At 54.0% G+C, this 23,441-nt stretch overlaps 1 protein-coding gene across 3 annotated transcripts; it reads left to right on the top strand.

Moving 5' to 3' along the window:
* Positions 1-131: 131 nt before the first annotated feature.
* On the top strand, positions 132-23,331 carry MEIOSIN (meiosis initiator). 3 transcript variants are annotated; one of them, XM_082711035.1, is made up of 14 exons: positions 132-976; positions 2,875-2,945; positions 9,644-9,734; positions 14,366-14,477; positions 15,814-15,948; positions 16,772-17,017; positions 17,971-18,079; positions 18,907-19,007; positions 19,472-19,627; positions 19,969-20,042; positions 20,973-21,143; positions 21,228-21,457; positions 22,166-22,255; positions 22,780-23,331. In XM_082711035.1, the coding sequence occupies exons 2-14, from the start codon at positions 2,875-2,877 to the stop codon at positions 22,946-22,948; spliced, it is 1,755 nt and encodes a 584-aa protein (XP_082567161.1). In that variant the 5' UTR covers positions 132-976; the 3' UTR covers positions 22,949-23,331. The 3 variants fall into 3 exon arrangements, with proteins under 3 accessions (XP_082567161.1, XP_082567162.1, XP_082567160.1); XM_082711036.1 differs by lacking the exon at positions 132-976 and adding an exon at positions 1,371-1,459; XM_082711034.1 differs by lacking the exon at positions 132-976 and adding an exon at positions 1,371-1,609.
* Positions 23,332-23,441: the final 110 nt, after the last annotated feature.

The following is a 23,441-nucleotide window of genomic DNA, read 5'->3' as shown; positions in this document are numbered from 1 at the left end:
TGGAGTCCGAGCGGCCACGGACTACACCTCCCAGAAGGCAGCGTGATCACGCTTGAGGTGGGGAAAAGGAGCAAGCTGGGCGGGGTGAGGACAAGAACGACTCTAATTCCCAAGAGGCAGAGAGGGCTCTTTGCAGCGCAGGCGCAGAGAGCGCCGCGGCCAGGAGCACTGGGAGATGGAGTCCAGGCTCCTCCATTTTGGCCCGGGGCCCTTGGAAAGAGACTGAGCAAATTGCAAAGAGACGTTTGTGAGAGGTGCAGAGTTGGGAAGGAGCAAGTTTATCGATTTCCGTATGCTCATTAACATAAAAATTAACAGTACCTTGTACTTTCTCAAACATTTTTCCATATCTCTTCCCCCTTTTTCTTACCATCACCTCCTCTAATTTACAAATGAGAAAATTAAGCTTAAGGAGGGAGGAAAGCCCCATGAACTAGGAACTAGTTAACATCATAGAAGCTTCGCGAGGACAGGCACCTTTGTGTATCTCATTCGAGCACCCAGAACAGTGTAAATAAGTGTTGTGTAATATTTATTACACCAGACATCCCCAGGCAACCCAAGTATTACCCCCAAACTTGTAAAAGTTAAGTCAAAAAGAGATAAAACCTCTGCTCCACAGCAACACGGCAAGAAAGTGATTTGAACTGAAGTGTGTTGGGCGTGAGGGCCTCTTTTCTCCACTAAGTTGGTAGATCGCTTTCCGTTAAGCTGTTTCCCAGTCCTCCCTCATCGGCCCTGAGAAAGAGCTTCCGAAAACAGAGCATTTGCTCTATCAAGGAACATAGATCGCCGTGAGGGGACCTGCTACTCAGGGCCAATCCCAATGGCCCTCCTCTTTGAATCTTTTCTTAACTTATGGCTCTTTAATGTAAAGACCCTGCTTCACTAGCTTCTCAAGGTCTGTGAGCCTTCCCAATCACACTGGGAAGCCCGCGGTGAAATTCCCAACTTCCAGCATGATCCTTGGCACAAGGTAGGCCCTCATTAGATATGCACTGAAGAGGGAAGGGGGAAAGAGGGCCAGAAAGGAGACTGACCAGTTCTCCTCCTGAGAACTGGCAGTTGGGGAGACCCCGCCTCCTCACTAGGATCCCCAAGCCCTGGTCAGCAGGAGCCGGTGGGGTGGGGGCGGGGCTAGGCGGGGCGTGGCCTGCTGAAAAGGCGGGCAGCTGGCTGAGTGCTGATTGGTCGGCACTTTGGCGCGCTCCAGCAAAGGCTTTGTCAGGAGGCGCGAGGACAAGCTCGTGCTGAGCTAGAAGCCAGGGCCCTTCTCCAGGCGCGCTTGCGCACGGCCACTTGCACCCTGCCGTTTCCCCTCTCCAGTCTCGCGCCCAGCACACCTTGGCGGGAACTGGTGGGGGCGTGGCCTGGCCTCAGGAGCTCACTTTTGCTCCCCTCCACAGGCCACCCGCAAGGAGCCTCATTCCAAGGGGATTCGCGCCCACCCCACGGCCGGGTGGGGAACGCAGTGGCCAGGGCCGGCCTGGGGCTCGCGCGCGCGGCCAGCCTCCCGGGACAGGCGCGAGACACTGTCTGATCAGGCTCCTGAGTGTGGAGCTGGCGTGAAACCAGAAGGGGGGCCTCACGCCATTTTGCACGTCCTGAGGCGGGTGCTGGAGGCCGTCCGGGAACCGGGCAGGGGACAGCCCGCCAGAGGGGAGCCTGGGGTCCGCTCAGGAGCAGCACTCTGTGGTCGTGGTCTCCCTCCGGGAGTTTCAGGGGGACAGGAAGGCAAGCGTGCCGGGGTGCTCAGAGCACGGCAGGCCGGGGGCAGCTAAGCTGGAGTTTGGATTTGAGGCTGGGCCTAGGTTTTGGGATCCAATCTCAAGTTTGAGACAGGGAGGGCTCTGTTTGAATAATGTTGGGGCTTTGGGGGTCACAAGCTGTGGGATCTCTGGCTTTGTATCTAGATACTAGTATTGGAATCTGAAGGTGTTGGGGTTTGTGACTGGAAGTTTTCCTGTTGGAATCTGAAGATCCTAATTTTAGGATCTGGAAGTCTTAATTTTGAATTCTGAAGTATCATTTGGGGGCCTGGGGTCTGATTTGGGAGGTTTGAAGCCTCAATATAGATTCAGGGTCCACAATCTCAGTATAGAGTATGAGGTACCAGAGTTAGGGTCTGGAGCCACAATTTGGGATTTTGAGGATTAAATTTTAGGGCCTGGAGTCCCCACATTGAGTTTGGGCCTTCAAGTTTGGGACTCACATGTGAGATCTCAACTGTAGGGTTGGGGGGGTCACAATTGGATGGTCTGAAGTGACGGTTTGAGGATCTAGAGGTCTTTGCTTTTGGATCTGAGGTCAATTTGGGAGACTGTCATTTGTTTTGGGTTTCTTTAGGGTTTGGGTTCTCTGTTAAAGTTTGTGGTCTGTGGTCTTAATGGGATTGGGAGTGGGTTGCCTTTGGAGTTCAGAAGTGGACAGTTTGGGGGTCTAGAGTATCTCAGTATTAGAGTTGAGGGTTTTTAGGTTTGGGAGGACATCCTCATTGTGGGAGTTTAAAGTCATAGTTTCGGTTTCCTAACATCGCAGTTTGAGATCTCAAACCAGTTTTCACTGATGGTCTGACATCTCACTATTAAGACCCAAGCTCTGAAGTTAAAGTTTGGGAATTTGCTGCTTTTAGTTTTAGGTGCAGATCACAACTTGGCCCAGATTTACAACTTGGTATTCATGAACTTCAGTTTAGAGAGTGGGGGTTTGAATTTGGTCTCTGGGCCCATAATTGTGGGGTGGTAGGGGACTCCAGGGATCTCTGAGTGCTCAAAGGAACAACATAGGGAAAATGAAGGCTACCCACCATGTGGCCCATTCCTCCTGGAATCTCAGAGGTCACAGTAATAATTCTTTCTTTTTCCCTCTTTGCAGATGTGGGGTTCCAGCAGACACTTGTATTCCCTTGGATGGCCCAGAGCCAGTTCCCTGGGTTCCAGTGACAGGTAAGGGCTCACCCTTGCCTATCTCCATTCCAGGCTTTGGCCACTCTGGTCGCATAATAACAATAATGTTTACTGAGCACTTACTGTTTGTCAGATTCTTTGCTAAGCTCTTTTGTTTATACAATAGCGTTTAATCCTTACACCTCCACAAGGAAGTAGGTGCGAATATTACCACCATTTTCAAGATGAGAAGATTCTGAAGTGGTTGCCAAAGATCACCTCAGAGGCTCTGCAGGCTGTGACATTTGGAGCTTTGTCAATGCCCTGCTTTCCTTTCTTCTATTCGTGCATTCATTCATCCATCAAGCAACCATCAAGTGTCAGGAATCTCCTAAGAGGGGATGTGCACAGGAGACTGAGGGTCGTATCAGATCCCCGCCCCCACCCCCAGCCTGGATAAAGAAAAGGGAGCCAGAGTTCATCTTATCCTCACTATCTTCCCGAATGACTTACTGTCCATCCAGCTCTTCATTCATTTTTTTTAAAGATTTTATTTATTTATTTGACAGAGAGAGAGACAGGGAGAGAGGGAACACAAGCAGGGGGAAGTGGGAGAGAGAGAAGCAGAGAAGCAGAAGTGGGAGAGAGAGAGAAGCTCCCCCGAGCAGGGAGCCCGACACAGGGCTCAATCCCAGGACCCCGGGATCATGACCTGAGCCAAAAGCAGATGCTTAACAACTGAGCCACCCAGGCACCCCTATTCATTCATTTATTAACTCCAAAATTAAGCATCTGCTTTGTTCAGATTCTCTACCTAGGAACTGTGCTCAGAAGGAACACCATGAATAAAATGAAGAATGCCCATCCCACTGCCCATTCCTCCTGGAATCCCTGAGGTCATCAACAGTGTTGGGGGGAGGGGTCTTCCCCCCTTTCTAGATGTGTGGGGGAGGGTTGCATCATATTAATAAAAACTCTTAGTTGCCATGAACAGAAACCTAGCTAAAACCAGCTTAGGCATAGAAGGAGATTCATTGGGTCCTTTAATCCAAAAATTCAGGGGCATCAGGGTTGGCTAGTTCCAGGTAAGGATTAAATGATGTTGCCAGGAACCTGCCTCTCTGGGCTCTGCTGTTGCCCTACATTGGCTTCCTCCTCAAGCAGGCTCTCCCTTTGTGAGGGCAAGATGGCTCCCAGCAGCTCCAAGGCAACATCCTGCCAGCCTGATAGGCACAGCAGAGAGCCTCTTTCTGGGAGCATTGATTCTAATTGGCCAAACCTGGGTAATGACCCCAATCCTGAACCAATCACTATGACTCTTCTTAGCTGGACCTTAGTTCTGTGCTGCTAGTAGAAGGGGAGGTTGAGATCAACCTCTCTGAACCTCATGGAAGGAGAGTGGGGGAGGGGTGGCCCCAAAGGAAAGTGTTCCCAGGCAAGGAGGATGACATGTCTGTCAACCAAAAGCAACAGCTTATCAAACATAGTTAGCTAATACAATACTTTGACCCCATTCTTCAACATGCCTTATCCCTAAAAAATTCTGACAAAGGACTGTCCACTTTCTATCTTTAACATTTTGTAAGTACTCTCAGTGTGCCAGGTCTTTCCAGACAAGATCTTTCCAGACAAGATCAAACTTTCTGGCCACTTCCAGTCTATCAATGGGTTAAAAACAGCTTCAGAGAAATGAAAACATGTGTCCAAAGTCACGCAGCAAATGGCAGAGCTGGGATTCTGACCCAGGTCTGCCTTATTCAAAAAGCTGGAGCTTAAGACCAACCATGAGGCCGCCTGTTGGGATTGCCCCCTGCTTTGTCGCACTTTGGGGCAGCTCTTAGTCTTAAATCTCTGCACATGTCAAAGAAAATTAGGGCCTGGGCCTTGCTTTTCCTATATCTAATATGAGAAATTTGGACAGGCTCTTCTAGCTTCTGTAAAATAGAAGAACTAGGGAGAGTTTAGGCTGATTGGCTCAGAGAAGAGGAAACTCGGGAATTAGAATCATTTGCCATTTCAAAGGCTGAAACCATCAGAAGACAAGAGCATTCATAAAATCAACAATTTTTTGTTGAACACTTACTAAGTGTTGATCATTATTCTAGGAGCTAAAGATAGAGCCAGGGCCACATATGACTTGCTTAGGCCCCAGGCAATTTTTCCTTCTTGGGCCCCTTCCTCCATTTTTTTTTTTTTTAAGCTTTGTTGGTTTGTTTGTTTCTTTTTTTTTTTTTTTTTAAGATTTTATTTATTTATTTGAGAGAAAGAGAGCACAAGTGGGGAGGAAAGGCAGAGGCAGAGGGAGAAGCAGGCTCCCAGCTGAGCAGGGAGACAAACGCAGGGCTCAGTAACCCAGGACCCTGGGATGGTGACCTGAGCTGAAGGCAGACGCTTAATCAGCTGAGCCACCCAGGAGCCCAGGCCCCATCATCCATTAAAAACATACTTTTGTGGGTTTTTTTTAAAAGATTTATTAATTTATTTGACAGACAGAGATCACAAGTAGACAGAGAGGCAGGCAGAGAGAGAGGGGGAAGCAGGCTCCCTGCTGAGCAGAGAGACTGATGGAGGGCTCGATCCCAGGACCCTGGGATCATGACCTGAGCTGAAGGCAGAGGCCTTAACCCACTGAGCCACACAGGCACCCCCAATAAAAACATACCTAAAATTATAGTCTACAACAACATCGGCATAGCTTTTAAGAGAAATTAAAACATTTTTAGGGCACCTGGCCGGCTCAGACAGTGGAGCACACAACTCTTAATATCTGGGTTGTGAGTTCGAGCCCCACGTTGGGTGTACAGCTGACTTAAAAGTGAAATCTTAAAAAAGAAAAAGAAATTAAGACATTTTCAGGAGCCCTTAAAAGAGGCACCAGACGTAGGCACTGTGCTTACTGCACGTAATGGATAAGTCAGTCTGGGATATAACCTTCAATCAAATAGACAAAAATCTCTGCTGGTGTTGATAATAAAGAAAGAAGACTTCAGATTCTGATAAAGGATGTGACCAAGAATATGCTTAGCTAGATCAGTTGGTCAGGAAAGTCCTTGCTAAGGAGGTTACATTTAAGCTCCGTGCTGAATGGCAAAGGAAAAACCAGCCATACAACAATCAGGGCAAAAGAACATTCCAGGTGGAAGGAATAGGAAAGGCCCTAAGGCAGAAAGAAACTTGGCAGTTTAGAGAAACAGAAAAAGGACATGTGTGGCTGGAGCTGGCCTGTTCCCTAAAGACCCAGAAGGCAGAGCTGGGGTTAGTGGGTGAAAATTACAGAAAAGAACTTGTCCCAAACTAGAACCATCCAGCAAGGAAAAGGGCAGTCTTGGGAGGAAGTGCCTGGCTCCCAGAGGCCCCAGGAGCACATCCCAAGTCCCACCTATTCAGGACTACTGCCCAGGAGATGCCAAGATTTTGTGATGTCTCGTGGTCACGGTTTTCCTCCCGCCAAATTTCCCCCCCTTCTGTGTTTGCACACAGAAGGCTCTCAGTGCTTTGCAAAACCCAGAGTAAACACCCAGCGACTACAGATGATACAAAATTCTTTTCCTCAGCCATGGTCAGGTTACACCTTGAGCTTAAATAGGACCGGACACTTTTTTCTTCCTTGCTTTCTGTGTTGTTTTTCACTGGGGGTTCCAGGGGTCCTTCTAGAACAGAAGGGAAGTGGTATGCAAAAAGTAAGTATGGGGCTAGACAGGAAGTTAGAGGTCAGCCTACCCCCGTTTTCCTCCAAAGATGGAACCCTAACATCCTTGTCCCTCAAAGTTATAGTTTCTACCAAGAGGTAACTGTAGACCAGAGATTTTTTTTAAAAAAGATTTTATTTATTTATTTGACAGAGAGAGATCACAAGTAGACAGAGAGGCAGGCAGAGAGAGAGGGGGAAGCAGGCTCCCTGCGGAGCAGAGAGCCCGATGCGAGACTCAATCCCAGGATCCTGAGATCATGACCTGAGCCGAAGGCAGCGGCTTAACCCACTGAGTCACCCAGGCGCCCCGAGATTATTATTTTTTTAATTCCTTCATCCAGCTGACAAATATATTCATGGTATTTTCGAGAGGTTGCATGAATGATTTCCTCCTCTACATAAAGCCCTTTTATGGCTTCCTGCTGGTCTTCAGATAAAGGAGAAAAACTCTTCTGTACTACAAGCCTTTGAGATCCTGCCTCATCTGGCCCCTATCTTCTTCAGCCTTGTCTCACCCCATAAGACTCCTTGCCTTCTGTGTACCAGACAGGGCAGCTTTAGTTCCTTTGAGTTCTCCATGCTTCCTCATGCCACAGGGCCTTTGCACATGTCCTCTCTATCCGAAATGTGCTTGTTCCATCTTCACGTGTGCATTTCCACTCATCCTTCAGAACCAGAAGGCCAGATTTACTTCCTCAGGGAAAACGCTGTAGATTAGATCAAAGCCACCTGTTTCTAGCAGCCTTCTTCTTTGTCTCCATCAGGACCAGCTCTCTGGGTGTGCAAATTCCTGCAGTTACACAGCCCTGTGTTTAGAAGAGCCCGATGCTTGGTTTAATGCCCTGATCTCATCCCCTTGAAATCCTTAATTTTTATTTTTTTTATTTTTTTTTTAAAGATTTTTTATTTCTTCATGTAACAGAGAAAGAGATCACAAGTAGGCAGAGAGGCAGGCAGAGAAAGAGGGGGGAGCAGACTCCCTGCTGTGCAGAGAGCCCGATGCGGGGCTCGATCCCAGGACCCTGAGATCATGACCTGAGCCGAAGGCAGAGGCTTAACCCACTGAGCCACCCAGGCGCCCCGAAATCCTTAATTTTTAAAAAGGGGGCCCCACATTTTCATTTGCAAGGCTCCCCTCCCCAGCAAATTATATAGCCCATTCTGGTCCTCATTGGAATTTTGTGTTTGTTTGTGTGACAATCTGATCAATGATTTTACCCCTGACGATTCTGTGAGCTCTAGAAGGGTCTGTATTTTGATTTTTATACTTTTATTCCTATCACCTAACACCATTTCCAGCCCACCATAGGTGCTCAATAAGTAATGGCTGAATGAGGGGTGCTTGGGTGGCTCAGTTGTTAAAGCATCTGCCTTTGGCTCAGGTCATGATCCCAGGGTCCTGGGATTGAGTCCTGCATTGGGCTCTCTGCTTGGCAGGAGGCCTGTTTCTCTCTCTCCCACTCCCCCTGCTTGTGTTCCCTCTCTCATTGTGCCTCTCTCTGTGTCAAATAAATAAATAAATAAATAAATTCTTTAAAAAAAATGTAGGGGCTCCTGGGTGGCTTAGTCATTGGGCATCTGCCTTCGGCTCAGGACATGATACCAAGGTCCGGGTTCGAGCCCCTTGTCAGGCTCCCTACTCAACGGGAAGCCTGCTTCTCTCTTTTCCACTGCCCCCACTTGTGCTCCCTCTTTTGCTATCTCTCTCTCTCTCTCTGTCAGATAAAATCTTTTAAAAAATCAAATCAAATAAATAAATAAAATAAGTAATTGGTGAATGAGTGAGTGAAAATGATTCTTTGAGGACTTCAGGGTTTGGTAAGGGAGATAAGTGCATCTCCCACCCTGCTCCCCCATCTCCTTGAGGGCAGTGACAGTAGTTTCCCTCTCCTTCTCTGGTGTCCATTGTAGGGGCAGCTTGTGTTTGAGTAGGAACTAAACACCTGTCTGTAATCAAGGGAGTGCTTGGGGGCGTGGTCAGGCTGGCGGTGAAAATGTGTGTTAGCTGTTCAGAGCAGGGGAGGAAGGCAAAGGAGGTCCGTCACCAGAGGCTTCCTGGGGCAGGTGGCAATTGTACTGAACCCTGAGGGGAGGCAAGACAAGGATTGGTGGAGAGGGGGGTGTCCAGGCATTCCCAAAGGAGTTGTGTGAGTCGTGACAATGATGCAGAATCTGGGAGAGAGACTCCAATGTCTTTGTGTCCCCATCTGCCAAAAGAGAGAGGCGGAGGTTTATGCGTGTGCAAGAGTATATTATGCATTAGAAATGCAGGGATTCGATCCTGGAATTTCTGTGTCCACCCAGCAGTCAGCTTCTGTCGTGCCCTCATTTATTTATTTATAAAATAAGCAGTGAGTTCCCACGGTATGCCAGACCCTGTCTGGATGCTAGAGACACAGTGTCCGCCCGTCCTGTCCACCACCCCCAGCTCTCAGCTCCGAGCAGAGCTTCAGAGAAATGCATGAGCAAGGGGCTGAGGGCCCTTAGCCGAGGTACCTCCCCTGTCCTGTAAGGGTTTAGACCAGAATGGTCAGCCGGACCAGGGCCTGAGGGCCATTATAAGCCGGGTTAAGGGTTTCAACTTGGTCCTTAATAACGGGATGCCGTCAAGAGGTTTGAAGCACTTACTAGACAACTAGGGGACCAGGCTCTGTGCTGGGCCTCTCACACACACTGGTGTATTCAGTCCTACCAATAAACCTTTGAGCCTCAATGAATATCCTCATTCCCATTGCCCAGATGAGAAAACTGTGGCCAGATCCGTGTTGCAGAAAGCTCACCCTGATGCTTGTAGACAGGATGGACTGGAGAAGGCCCCGGGGCGGGGTGGGGGTGGGGGCACTGGGAAGGCAAGGGGAACATCCACACGTGGACTGGGGCAGGGTCTAGGGCTGGATAGAAGGGACTGGAAGGAGAATGAGAAAGATCTGATGGGACCTACAATGCCCAGGATTCTGTCTGGGGGGTGTGGGGTGGGGAGCCTCTCAGAGATGGGGAACACAGAGATGGGTGGTTTGGGGGTCAGGTGCCAACATCCTAACCAACACCAGCTCTTGGCCCCAAACAGGAGGCAGAGGAAGAATCACACCAGCAAACTCCATGAGTTGGCATTGCTGTTGCCTGTGGCCCTGAAGACGGGCACCAAGAAGCTCACCAAGGTATGGGGTTGCAGGGAGAGGAGGCAGATGTGGGAGGCAGAAATGAAAATCTCAGTAACCTTCCCTTGTCCTGGGGCCCCCACACAAACCCTTGCAGTGAAAACACCGAGATGGGCACAGTCCTGCCTTGCGTGGGCCTTTCTGTGATCCCATCACAAGAAGCCTGGGGGATCCTTTCTTGCAAAGGGGGCAGGGGTAGTTGGGTGGGGGGAAATGGGCAAGGATCCAGGTAAAGATCATCACTTTGGTGAATCAAACAACCCTTGGTTCAAGCCCATCATCCCCGAAATAGCAGGACTCTGGGCAGGGCTCTCAGCCTCTCGGCCTCTCAGGCATCCCATTTCTCAGCTGTTATCCGAGAAAAAATAACGTCTGCTACCCAGAGATATTGAGAGGCTCAAATGACACACTAGCCATGACAGTCCTCGAGGAAATGTCACTTCCCTCCCTGAGTCCCTTGTCCTGTGTCCTGGGGCATCTCCACGAGGTAGCAAGAGCTAAATCTGTTCTTCCCGTCCCCAGGGGACACAGGCTGAGCTGCCACCTCAAACCCGCCAGTGGCAACCACTTATTAAGGGACTCAGAGATCTTGAAGGCGCTGTTTTCTTGCTGTAGTTCCTCTCATTCCCTCACGTATCCACTCATTCATCAGCCAGTTCTGGAAAGATGGCTGGGTGGCAGAAACTGTTCTGGTTACAATGAGGGGAGGCAAAGGAGCCTGAGCCCCACACCCTCTGGGAACTCGGAATGTGGTCAGGACAATAAAGATTCCAACACAGGAATGACCGACCCCCAGCTAGAACGTGCTACTTGCCTTCCAAGAGGCTCAGAAGAGTGGGTGTTTGGGGCAAGATCCAGACCTTTGGGTGCCAGATCCTAACACTCACCTCCTTGGGGCCTCCCACCTTCCATCGATCACCAGGTCACGTTAATTCTCCCTCCTAAGCACCTCGTGGCCGTCGACGCTGTGTCCTACCTTCCTGTGGCCTCTCTAGCAAAGGGCCACAAACCCAGTAGCTTGAAACAATGTGAATTTATTCGCACACGGGATGAAGGGCCTCAGTCCAAAATTGGCCACAGGGTCCTTCTCGGAGGCTCCCAGGGAGACTCTGTCTCCTTTCCCTTTGCCAACTTCCAGAAGCGACTGTGTTCTTCAGCCCACGGCCTCTTCAAGGCCAGCAGTGGAGCACCTTCCAGGCTCTCTCCATCCTCACCTTGCCTTCTCTGCCTTCGATCCTCCTGCCTTCCACTTGTAAGGACCCCTGGGACCCCAGTGGGCCACTCAGTTAATCAGGACCCTCACTCAGTCACACCTGCTGAGTCCCCTTTGACATATTTGGCAACATGTTCGCAGGCCCCCTCTGTCCTCAAACATCTGTGTATGTAGTGTGCATAGATACTGAGATCCACTCCTGGGAGGTGGGAGCGCAGAGATGTCTGAGGGACAGTCCCAGCCCCGAAGGAGTGACAGTAGAGTCTGGCGATGGGTGACATTTCATGCATGACCACATGACGACATCTCCTGGAATTCTCCCCAGGCCTCAGGCTGCTTTGTGACCATTGATCCTCTGAAGTCTTAAGGACCTCTCCCCCACCCTTCATCCTTCCTTGGGTTCAGTCTAGGTCTCCTGCTCCAGGGACAACGTGCGTCCCTGCCAGTCCCCAGACTCCCCCTCAACACACCTGCCTGAAGGGTGTCACCACGACTTGTCACAGGGCTGGGTGATGTTTTCCGCCTGACGTTCCATGAATGAACTGAGCTGTTACGTATTGCCTTTCCTGTGTTTGAGATTTGGAGTGCGGCTTAGGTCTGGGGCATCCTTCTTCGCAGTCCTGACTCACGAAGTGCCTCCTGGCCCGTGTGGTCCTGTGGCTTCTCTCTCTGACTCCACAGCGAGGAGAGGGGTCCTGCTGCCCAGGAGGACACAGCTGGTTCGGATCTGTCCCCCTCCAAAGGCCCACATCCTCAGCTGCTTGGTCACTGAGCATTCAACAGGGGTTCGTCGAATGGATGAATGAATGAGTGAGTGAATGAATGAATTGCCTCAGCTCAGACAGTTGTAGGACCTGTCGATCTTGCCTTCAGAAGGTCTCTAGGATCTGAACCTCTGGCATAGCCCCCAAGCTAACCTTCCCGAACCTTCGGTTTTGGACTCTGAGATGATGCCCAACGGCCTTCTGCATAAAACCTTTATGCTCCTGGGCACCTGGGTGGCTCAGTGGGTTAAAGCCTCTGCCTTCGGCTCAGGTCATGATCCCGGGGTCCTGGGATCGAGTCCCGAGTTGGGCTCTCTGCTCAGCAGGGAGCCTGCTTCCTCCTCTCTCTGCCTGCCTCTGCCTACTTGTGATCTCTGTCTGTCAAATAAATAAATAAAATCTTAATTAAAAAAAGATTAAAAAACCCCGACCTTTACGATCCTACTAATCACATTTCAAATTACTTGACAGTTTATGAACACTCAGTGCAGTGAGTGCCGAACGCGGGCCAAGCCTGGGGTTAGAGATAAAAGATTTGCTCTTGCGAACACACCATCCAGTTCTCCAAGTTAGAAAAGGGCCTCATTTAGTCCTTTGAGAACCTTGAAAGCGCTGTCATTCGATCATCGACAAAGTATTAGGAAACTAGCGTACCAGGACCTGTGTTGGGCGATTTCACACACGCTCCTTTATTCTGTCCTAAGGATAATCCGATGAGCCTCACTGAATGACCTCACTCCCATTGCCCAGATGAGAAAACGGAGGCTCAAAGAAGTAAAACAGCCTGCTCCCGATACACAGGCAGGAAGTGGCGGGGTGGTCCAGGTCCAGGTCCTTCCAAAGTCTCCTGATTGTGTCACATTTCTTAGTTAGATTATAGCTCCCTTCCATGGATCAGGTCACATCACTTCAGCGACCCTTGGGACTCTAGTTTATGGAACAGTTTCACACAAGCCCCTTTGTGGGACCATGTTTCCTGACCTAGAGTTCGGAGGATTACTGCTAACCGTTTTATTGGTGTTCTAGGGATTTAGTCCAATCCAAGAAATACTGGTGCTCTTGTCTTCCCTTACCTCTTCATCAGGCTAATTCCTGTCATTCTTTCTCTCTCTCTCTCTCTCTCTCTCTCTCTCTCTCTCTCTTTTTTTTAAGATTTTAGTTATTTATTTGACAGACAGAGATCACAAGCAGGCAGAGAGGCAGGCGGAGAGAGAGAAGAAAGCAGGCTCCCTGCTGAGCAGAGAGCCCGATGTGGGGCTCGATCCCAGGACCTGAGCCAAAGGCAGAGGCTTCAACCCACTGAGCCACCCAGGCGCTCCTAATTCCTGTCATTCTTCAGGTCTCTGCCTAAATGCTGGAGGCCTGGGGGCCCCTGGGTGGCGCAGTCGGTTAAGCGTCCAACTCTTGGTTTCAGCTCAGGTCTGATCTCAGGGTGGTGAGATCGAGCCGCAGGTTGGGCTCCAGGCTCAGCGGAGGGTCTGCTTGGATTCTCCCTCTCTCCCTCTGCCCCTTCCCCATCTCTAAAATAAATAAATCTTTAAACACAATAAATTCTGGGCACCTTGGTGACTCAGTCGGTTAAGCAGCTGCCTCTGGCTCAGCGCATGATCCTAGGGTTCTGGAATCGAGCCCCCACATCAGGCTTCCTGCTCAGCAAGGAGTCTGCTTGTCTCTCTCTCTCTGCTGGTCCCCCCATTGTGCTCTTTCTCTCCCTCAAATAAATAAAATCTTTATTAAAAAAAATGCTGGAGGTCTTTCCAGACACTCAAGTCCAATTTCCGAAACTCTTGTTACTTTCTTATTCATAATGTTGGCCGCACCATTGATAATTCTATATGACTTATGAGTTTATTAAGGGCCACTGTCCTCACTAGATTAAAAATTCCATGAAGGTAAACAAAGGTATGTCTTGTTCACCCCTATGTCCCTGGCCCTCAGTGGGTAGAAGTCTCATTTAGCTTTGTGTCTGCGATATGGACCTGGTACTTGGCAGCCTGCTGGGCAGAAGGCATTGTGCTGCATGCCGCGGAGATCATTCTTCAGCGATCAGGGGCTAAACTACCTCTTGACTGTAGGAGCCCGAGATACAGCAATCACTTAGCCACAGGCTCTACTCTCAAACTAGTTCAAGGTCAATGAGAAAGAATAGCTCATGAATAGGTCATTAGGCCAGGACATTGCAAGGGTGCTGAGGATGGACATCTGACTCAGGGAGGTGGGAAAGCTTCTGGAAGGGGAGACCACTGGGCTAAGGCTCAGGGGAGGAGAAGCTAGTGTGGGAGTCTGTAGAGGGAAGAGGATGGCTTTGCAGATAGCGAATACAGCATGTGCAAAGGGCCAGGGGTGGGAAGCCAGTGTGTGTTGAAAAACTAGGCCAGGAGGCAGGCAGACCTGAGTTCAGATCTTAGCTCCGCCACTTCTTCTCTAACCTTAGCAAGTCACGCTAGCACTCCAAGCCTTGGTTTCTTTAGCTGCAACAGACTTCTTCCTGAGCTGCAGCAAGGTCTAAACAGACTAGGAATATCTCTGCCCCTGGAAGGATTATCAGGCTGAAGAACAGGCTCTTGCAGCCTTTCTGTCTCTGGTCCCCCACAGCCTCGCATGGTCTTGGGCCCCCATTCCTGTGCTCAGCCCTGTCTTTCTTTTGGGGGCAGAAGGAGATTCTGCTGCATGTCCTGCATTACATCCAGCACCTCCAGAGAAGCATTGATGTGGCCAAGACCTTGCTCAAATTCCACACCACCAATGGGGAAGGTGGACTCCGGGGTAAGTAAATTCAGTTACCATTCCTAGGGTCTGCTCTCCACCAAGGGAGAGCCATCACGGACACCAAGTGACATCGATGAGCCCCAGTCCTGGGGATCTCAGAGCCTGGTAGAGCGGACAGAGTCAGAGAGACGGGCCTGACGCTGTTAACTCCGAGCAGGGTGTCTGGGGCCTTGTGATGGGCCAGGGCAGACTGTAGCCCGAGGGAGCCCCGGCAGGCAGGAGGCGCCGCGAGCAGGAGTGCGCCAGCACGGGAAGACGCGCGTGGAATGTCTAGGGCAGGCCTGCAGCCCGTGTGCATGGAGGAACCACGTAACATCAGCTCGACGTGCGCAGGCTCGCAAACCAGATCCTGACGCAGATGCGTGTCTTAAGACCTTAACCTCCCCATGCCTTAGTTTGCTCAACTGCACAATGAAACCGATACTAGTACGCTTGACCCTGGAAGAACACAGGCTTGAGCTGCATGGGCCCAAGTTACACACGGTGGTTCTTAGATAAATCCAGTACAGTCCTGTAAATGTCTTTTCTCTTCCTTATGCTTTCAACCCTTGCTTTTCTCTAGCTTGACTGTAAGAATACAGTATATAACACAGGATATCCAAAATACAGGCTAATCGCCCGTTTGTGTTATTTGTAAGGATTCTCGTCAACAGTAGCCTATTCATTGTTAAGTTTTTAAAGGGTCGGAATTAGATGTGGATTTTCCACAGCGCAGGTCTTGGCTAAGGAGGGAGATGAAGATGAGAATTCCCAAAGGACTTTAAAAAGCCGGGGAAAGCTATGATCAGGTATTTTTTAAGAAAGAGATGCCTGACGTCTAGTGAGTGGAATTGGTTATTAAGGGAGAAACTGGAGTCAGGGAGGTCAGTGGGGAGGTCAGTTAGGAGGGATCGGGACCGGAGACAGGCCGGTCTCACATGGAGGGTGAGGCTCGGGACAGAAGAGGTACTTTTGGGTGACATTGAGGACGGAGAACTGAGAGGCCTGATGGAGAGGCCCCTGGGTGAGCCAGGATGGACCGTGGAGCCCTCGCTGCCCTGGGGACGGTAGGAGGAGGAATTGGTTTGGGATGGGGATGATGGCGGGGAAAGCATTTGGGAAAGCTTTGAGTCTGTCTTCCTTCTTGGCGGACCCCAGATGGCCCTGGGAGAACCTGGGTTTTCACCAGGGAGCCTCTGCCGCCTGGCGATGTGACCTCAGACCATCCCAGGCTCCTCCGGGAGCTCAGTTGCCACATCTGTAAAGTCAGCCTGCGGACAATGGCCGCCCCCTTAGCCCTCTGCCCACGATTGGGAAGTGCAAGCATCTGACCTGACTTTTCCTCCCTGTGCAGGGCTGGGTCGGAACTGGGGCTCAGGCCCTGCACGGCAGAGACATTCCACCCCCTCGAGCTCCCCGCATTCTCGCAAGTCCCGTCTTCAGGGAGCCTGTCGGAAACCCCGCAAGAAGAAACCCGCTGGATTGTCAGGTATGAGCGAGGCGGAACAGGAAGCCAAGTCCCGTGGGAGCGAAGTTCCTTCTCCAGAGCCATTCTCACTCCAGGGCAGCCCAGGCAGCTACCCAGAGCCCCTGACCATGCTTTACAGTGAGACTTACTTTGTCCGACGTCCCGGGCCTTGGTCCCTCTCTCCCTAGCCCTGAGGACTGGCATGGTTGCTCTCCTTCTCTGAGCCTCAGCGTCCGGGGGCTGGACCACAGGCTGGTGTTCAGGATCGAGAGCCTGCGCGCATTCCCTTGTGGCAACGCTGAGCGGAGAGGCACACAGGGCTCCGTAAGGGGAAGCTGCTGTTACCATTTATTGTCAGCAGTCCCGGGCCAGAGCATCAGGGAGCACGGGCTGATGAAAAGGCCCAAGTGTGGACAGCAAGCATCCCCAGGCCAGCCTCAGCCCTGCTGCGAACTCGCCACGTGTCCCTTCGCTTCTGCAGGCCTCAGTTGCCCCATCTTTAAAATGGGAGTTACACCTAATCAGTGGCTGCGTCCTGGCTGCGTACCTCTTGAATCATCCAGGGGACTGTAAAAAATGCCTATGCCTGAGCCTCACACCCAGAAAGTCACGTTCTAGGGGTCTGGGGTGCAACCTGGGCATCAGTATGTTTCCCAGAGCTATCCAGATGACTCGAACGTGTGGGCAGGGGCAGGGAGCGTCGGCTGAGGTGATCTCTTGCTGAGGATCCGGGCTTACCGGGGAAGGGCTGGTGAGCGACCAGGCCCGGCGGGGCCGGAGCAAAGAGGCCCTCCTCCCCAGCCAGGCGCTGGCCCCTCTGACGCTCGTCTCTCTGCTCCCCCAGAAGGCCAGAGCCGGGCCCAGAACCCGCGCCGCTGTCTGGATCTGGACAAGCTCAAGAAGTGGGTGGCCCTGTCTCCAGAGCAGCAAGGAAGGAACACGGGGGGGACTGTCACCCCTTCAAGACATGCCAGCTCCTGCTGTCACCCCAAAGTTGCATCATCGCTGCCTCAAGGTGACAGGAAGGGAGGACGGTCCCGGCTGACGCTGCTGGACATGGCTGAGAACAGCAGCCACTGTGACTGCTCAGGTCGCTGTCCTCCCTCGCCGTTAACTTGGTCCCTTCTACACTCCTTAGCAGGCACCCACAGCATCCCGAACCCGGGCCCAGTGGCTGGGGCCTCCGCCGTAGGCAAAAGGGACACTGTCTCGGGCCTCCCCATCGTCGCCGTCCTCCTTTTAGGTCCCGTTGTGGGTGGCAGGGTGCTGTAGCGTCATCGTGGCTCTGGTGCAAGGCTGTGGGTCACAGAACCGGGGCAAGACAGGCGATGCCTCCTGTGACTCCCGTCCCTGGGCCACCTTGAAAAGGTGTGGTGACGCACCCAGTAGAGCGCCGAGTGAGATGGGGGTAGCTGGCGGGTGAGGGAGGCCCTGAGCCATCCTGCCCCCATCTGTTCATCTGGTCTCTGCTTCCCCAGCATCTCGGGGCGAGGCCATGTGCCAGTGCTGCTGCCACAGTCCAGTGAAGGAGCACAGAGAGACCCAGACTTCACGGTCGCCCAGGAGGCCTTGGGGGCCCGAGGAAGCACCCGCCCTACCTGGAAAGGGAGGGCTTTTCGGCTCTTCCGCTAATTGTGTGACCTTGGGGGAGTTATTTGGTATCTCAGGGTCTCAGTTTGCTTAACTGTAAAATGGACATAATCATGGTACCCTCTGCCCAAGGGCTACCACTGACTCGTATACAAACAGCCTCGAACCGTGCTGGCAGGGCGAGCTCCCCATACTTGTTTGCTCTTATTGGCTTCCTCGACAGTATTCAGGATTTGAGCTCCCTGACAGCTTCTGAGAGGGATGTGGGGTTCCAGAACCAATGGGGTCATTCAGGGCACCCCATAGTCTCATGCAGAGGCCCCGCAGCCCAAGGTCTTACGAGGATGTGGGAGGGAGAGGCCATGGCAGACTGGGACTCCTCTCCATCCAGGTATTGGGATTCATTCCAGCCGCAGGAGTAAGCCTCCTGACTTGCCCTCCCTTCCCCCCAAGGTTGCTGTTGCCAAGTCAGTGCCCAGGGTGATGGGCTCTACCAAGCCTTCAAGGCCCAGCAAGGGGCTGAGCGGATCCACTTTCTCAACAGGACCCAGCCCTGTCCCAGGTAAGGGAACCCCAAGGGCTCTGAGTGGGGGAGGCTGGGGGGGTCCAGTCTGGCATGGCTGGGGGGGGGGGCGGGGTGGTAAGAAATGAGGCTGATTGACATCGGCACCGGTGTCTATGGAGAGGGCACCACGGGACCAGCAGAGCCTAGCTTTGGGGCTGCTGGCCCAGGGCTGCGGCACCCCCTACTGGCCTCCCTGCCTCCCGTCTCACCCTTCCAGCTCATCCTCCCTAGCTGCCAGAGTGTCTTTTCTAGCCCCCGACCTCGGTCACGTCAGTTCATGGCTTTCAGGTCTCCCTTCGTGCCCATGGGACAGAGCCCCCGTACCTCAGTCGGCACCTGAGAGCTTCTCTGGCCCTGACTCATCTTGACAGCCCCCTCCCCTGCCCCACCCCCACAAACCTGACCTGAAACACCACCATAGCTTCGCCGCTCCCCGGGAGCCTTGGCCTTGTGCCCTCCGGAATTTTCACCACCCCCATCCTTGCCACCCCATCCAGGTGGCAAGCCTGTCTCCCTCGTCCACCAAGAAGACTGCCACCCTTCAGGCTGAGCTCAGTGTGGTCCTCCTGGAACACGGCCCGTCACAGCCCTGCACCCCCCCAGCCCTTGCCTCTCCTCCCCAGCCCGAACCCCCTTGAGGGCAGGCGTCTCAGCTGAGCTTTCCACCGCACCACCACCCCCAGCACCCCTCTCTCAGCAGCCAGCACAGAGCGACCCCAGCAGGTCACACCAAGACACGCTGGGGGTAACAGCTGGGCCTGGGGCCCTAGAGCAGTTCCTGGCCCAGGCCTCCCGATCTGCCTCTCGAATTCCATCTCTCACAGGCAGAAGCTGGTGTTCTATGATTCCAGCGAGGATCTGGACAAGGAGTCCCCAGATGCTGACCCTTGGCTTCCTGCCTGGACCCCGGAGGGCAGCCCCCCTGGTGACTGAAATTCCTTGTCTCGTCCTTGTAGGCTGGTGTGGGGCCTTTCCTGCTTACTTCCCTCTGAGCAGCCCTGTGGTGGGAGGAAAGCAAGACAGGGACTCGAGGTGTGCCTTGCACAGGGCTGTGTGAGCCGCAGTCGCCGCCGCAGACGGTGCTGGCCAACCATCAGTCCTTCTGTGGAGCCCAGACGCTGCCTCAGAATCTTTTTTAACACAGAGCTCCAGGGAGCTATAGTCAGTCTGTCAGATGTAGCAGAGCAGACATTGATTTTTCTGTCTTCAGTCGTCCTTGACGTGACGCCAGGCATCGTGTCTCTTCTTTTCCTTTACAAAGCCCTCAAAATGAGTGGTCCATAGAGTGACCCTTCTGCCGCATCTAACACCATCTCAACGCTGGCCACTGCGCTGCTGGGAGAGATAGTCATTTTTGACACATCCTCAAGACTGATGCTTCCTTTTCAGGGAGCCCGCTGGCCTTGGGGCCTCCCCAAATCAACAGCTGCACCATGTCAGGCCACCCGAGTGCGATCCTAGGGCTCAGCCCCTCCCTCTTCAGCTCCCCGGGAAAGCTGCTTCCAGAGCAGATCCTGGGGGATGGCACGGAGTTCCTGACCCAAGGTGAGCTCCTGGGGCGGGACCTGATGCTTGGTCCATTCAGGAAACATATGGCGATACCCACCAAGTATGCCGCCCTGGACTCAGCTGTCCTGGGTGCCCTGGGGTGGGCGGAGGCAGCCCCAGGCCAGAACCATGAGGGGGAGGCTCCTGGAGTCCATGTCAGGGACCCACCCCCTCTGCTCAGTGTGGAGGTGCCCCAGGGGCACTGGCTCATGACCCAAATTTGGTCCTGGGACAGGAGATCCCAAAGCAGAGACCTGGAGAAGGGCACTGAGGCCACCTGGGCCAGCGGGAGGGAGGACTTTCTGCTCCAGCCACTGCCCGCTCTCCCTCCCCGACAGCTCTCTTCGAGGACGTTTTCCTGGACCCCGAGTCTTCGCCTACTGGTGGCGTGCTTGAGGGACTCCAGGACGAGGTAGGCAGCCGGTCCGCCCTTCATTCCACACGCACTGCTTTCCTACTTCATGGACTCCCCTGTCCCAGCGAGCGGGCGGCCGCCTCCCCCCGCCTGCTCACTGTCCGTCTGCTCGTCCGCTCGTCCTTCCAGGCACTCACCTTCCATCTCTGTCCTCATCTGCCCGCCCTTGGAGCCCTCACTACCGGCCACTGGGGGCCGCACTCTGTGCTGGGCATTTGGAATGAACTAGACCCCAAGGATAAGAGCTAAAAGCTGCCGGGCACCCAGAAAAGACCCCACGTCAATTTCCAGCTGTGCTGTCAGGCAAGGTTTCTGGTGACCCCAGTCGACCGACAAGGAAACTGAAAACAGCAGAATGAGCCCAGAAATGCTCAGTGGCAAAGAGCCTCACTCCCAGGGCTTACCTGTCGCCGCCGCCCTCCCCCCGGGGGGCTCACCACCCAGCAGACCAAGGGGCAGCCCCCAGCTCGGGTCCCACACGAATGGGCCTCCACCGGCTCCTCCAACCAGGGCCTGAATCTGTGGCAGAAACAAAAATAGCCCCTCTCGGCAGAGCTCTGAGGAGGTACTGGGCAGGGTGCTGGGTGCTCCTCTGCCCCATGAGGCATGTGGCGTGACCCCCGCACTCTAGGTGAACTTGGTGCTCAGAGAAGTTGTCACTTGACGGGGACGTCACGGCTGCTGACCCAATAATATTAAGAGCTACCGGCTCGGAACAGGGAGGAGGGCAGTGAGCCCCTGAGCCCCAGCCAACGCCCCCCTGCCCCCGCCCACCCACTCTGGGGACCTGGGGACACTTGCATGGACATCCAGGGACTGTTTGGACGAGGTTGTCTTAAATTCGAGCTCTGGTGACCGGTGAGTGGGGACATGAAGGGACGCTGTGGTTTCCCCTCACGTCTCTCGTCTTTCCCCTTCACCCACCAGGAGATGCCCCCAGCGCCGCCCGAAGACCCCGCTGACTCCCACAGCCTGTGCCAGTCCTCCGTGTCACTGGACCACTGCTACCTGTCGCTGAGCGAGAACAGCAAGGCGCCGTCCGGCTCCAGCTCCAGCTGGGAGGGCTCAGAGGCCGAGTCGGTGTGGAGGCGGCAGGAGGTGAGGGCAGGACAGCTGGCGGCCAGGTGGGTCCCCCACCTCCTGTGGGCGCTCACCTCCCCAACCCCCACAACCCCTACGCAGGACGCTCAGGCCAACCCCAAGGGCCCGCTGTCCTCCAGCGACGAGGACGGGGACTACACGTGGACCCCCACGCGGCGGGCCGCCAGCCTGCCCGCAGCTGGGAGGAAGGTCAGGAAGGGCCCCGCGAAGCTCAAGGAAAACAAGAAAGCCTCCTGCCCGACCCAGACGAAGAAAAAGTGCGTCAACGGCTTTATCATGTTCTGCAGGATGAACCGGAAGCAGTATATCCGGTGGGTGGGGGTCCCTCTGGGCCCTGGGTGGGGCCCGACCTTCACTGTCACCGCCACCGCCCCCACCAAGAGCTCGGTGCCCCTGCTGTCTGACACACTGACTCTCCCCACCCCCCGGCCTCCCTGCCCACCAGCATCTTACCTGGTCCCTTTGCATTGGTCAATCCACACGAATTACGGGCAACAAAACCCCACTCAGACAAAAAGGAAAGCGGCTCCGGTAGCCTGAGAGTGGAGGACGTAGACAGCCTTCAGGTGCGGCTGGGCCCAGGGCTCAGACAGTGGCGCCTGGCCGTGGGCCCATCTCTCCGCCCTGCTCTTCTTGGTTGCCTTTGTCCTCAAGCACGGGGGTGGGGGGGGCGTGGTGGAGGGAGCTTCTCATCTCCCACCAAAGTTCTTGGGGCTGACTTGATAGGTCGGGCACCCAGCCCTGAAGAGCTGGTGTCCTGACTGGAAGACAGGGGTCCCCTCCGGATCCCGAGACTCAGTGTCCCTTTCCCGACAAACCATCCGTCCAGCTCCTTTCTTTGACACCCGGGCTCCAGAGGGTGTATCTTAAGGCCCTATAGGCCAAAGTGGGTAGAAAAGATCTGAGTTCTCAGGCGGGGAAACTGAGGCCCTGAGAGGGCAAGGGAGCCTCCTGTGGCCAGACGGGCAGCCTTTGCCCGAACGGGCTGCCCTCTCCTCACCTCCTCCCTCCTGTCACAGAGCCTGTCCCGGGACTGCTTCCACAGCCGCCACCAAGGAGCTGGCCCAGCTGTGGCGGGTGATGACCCAGCAGGAGCGGAGACCTTACTGGTGAGGAGCCCCTGCCCAGGGGGCAGGGGGCAGGGCAGCGGGGCCACCTGCTCTGATTTTCGTGGTATTGGAAACAGGTTGGAGTTTATTGTTGGGGTGGAAGACTTGGGTGTTGCCACTCTTATGAGATCGTTGGGGGTGACAGAGGTCGGGAGGTGCTTGACCTGGGGAGCTTAGAAGGGCAAATAGCCCCATTCTAGCTTTAGACCCCCTTTGCCCTTCCTGCCATGGGAAGTTTCTCAGAGCAGGTCGCTGGGTCTTATTTCCCTGTTACTCCCACTCCCCTCCCCGCCCCTTTCTCCCCCTTCCCCCCCCCACCTGCTCAGAGCTGCCACCTGCCCCTTTCTCATTGGCCCCTGAGACACACAGTCCACGTGCGCACTTCTTAACAGATCTCACAGGAGCATGGGGCCCAGCCCCCCTGTACAGCCGGGGGCCTCTGGGCTTTGGGGTGGTGTGGGGGGGACACGGCCACCCTGGGGGGCAGGGAAAGCGTGACCGCCCCGTGGCCCCTTCTCCCCCAGCATCAAAGCCCGCAGGTTTAGCCTCCAGCACAACCGGATTGTGAAGCAGGACAGCTCCAGCAGCGAGGACGAGGACTGGGGGACCCCCAAGCCCTTCTACCAGCTGCTGGCCGAGAAGGCCCGCCGTTCCCCAGACCTGGCCCCTCTGCTGCCCCCTCAGCACCACTGAGAGGGTAACCCTGCAGCACCCCTCCTCCCTCCTGGGCCTCACCCCTCCCAGAGCAGGCTGGGAGGAGCCGTCCTGATGGTCCCCACTGCTATGAGCGTTTGCCTGGTGTTGGGGCAACAGGAACTCGCCTGCAGACCCCACTGCCCTGCCTGCAGCCCTTCCCTTGCCTGGGTGCCTTAGGGAGCCGTGGGGTGGGAGGAGGGGAGCCTTGAGTGAAAGGTAGTTAAGGTGTGGTTTGTGGGACAAGGGGCTCGCTCTGCCCTTCCACTGGCCACCCCAGGACCCGGTGGTTTCAACCCTGTTCTTACCTCACCCCACTCCTCCGTCCCCTGTTCTATTTATAGATTATTTATTGTTTGCAACAAAATAAAGTGGGACCTTATTTCCAGCAAGAAAGAAAGGCCGGCTCTTTTGGTCCCCTGCTTCCTCCCTGGGTGGGGGCTCCTCCTGCATGATCGGGAGGCCCCAGGGCCTGCCATGGGGAAAGCACCCC

This window comes from Mustela nivalis, assembly GCF_964662115.1.
Source record: "Mustela nivalis genome assembly, chromosome: 18".
NCBI lineage: Eukaryota > Metazoa > Chordata > Mammalia > Carnivora > Mustelidae > Mustela > Mustela nivalis.
The sequence above is the reverse complement of the archived record's forward strand: the minus strand, read 5'-3'. Positions and strand labels throughout refer to the sequence as shown.

What these genes read in the sequence shown, in the direction of transcription:
- MEIOSIN (XM_082711035.1), top strand. Translation starts at nt 2,875, where the DNA reads ATGTGGGGTTCCAGCAGACACTTGTATTCCCTTGGATGGCCCAGAGCC. An exon ending in AGGACCCAGCCCTGTCCCAG is followed by an intron (nt 18,080 to 18,906) that starts GTAAGGGAACCC and finishes CATCTCTCACAG; the next exon opens with GCAGAAGCTGGTGTTCTATG. An exon ending in CACGGAGTTCCTGACCCAAG is followed by an intron (nt 19,628 to 19,968) that starts GTGAGCTCCTGG and finishes CCTCCCCGACAG; the next exon opens with CTCTCTTCGAGGACGTTTTC.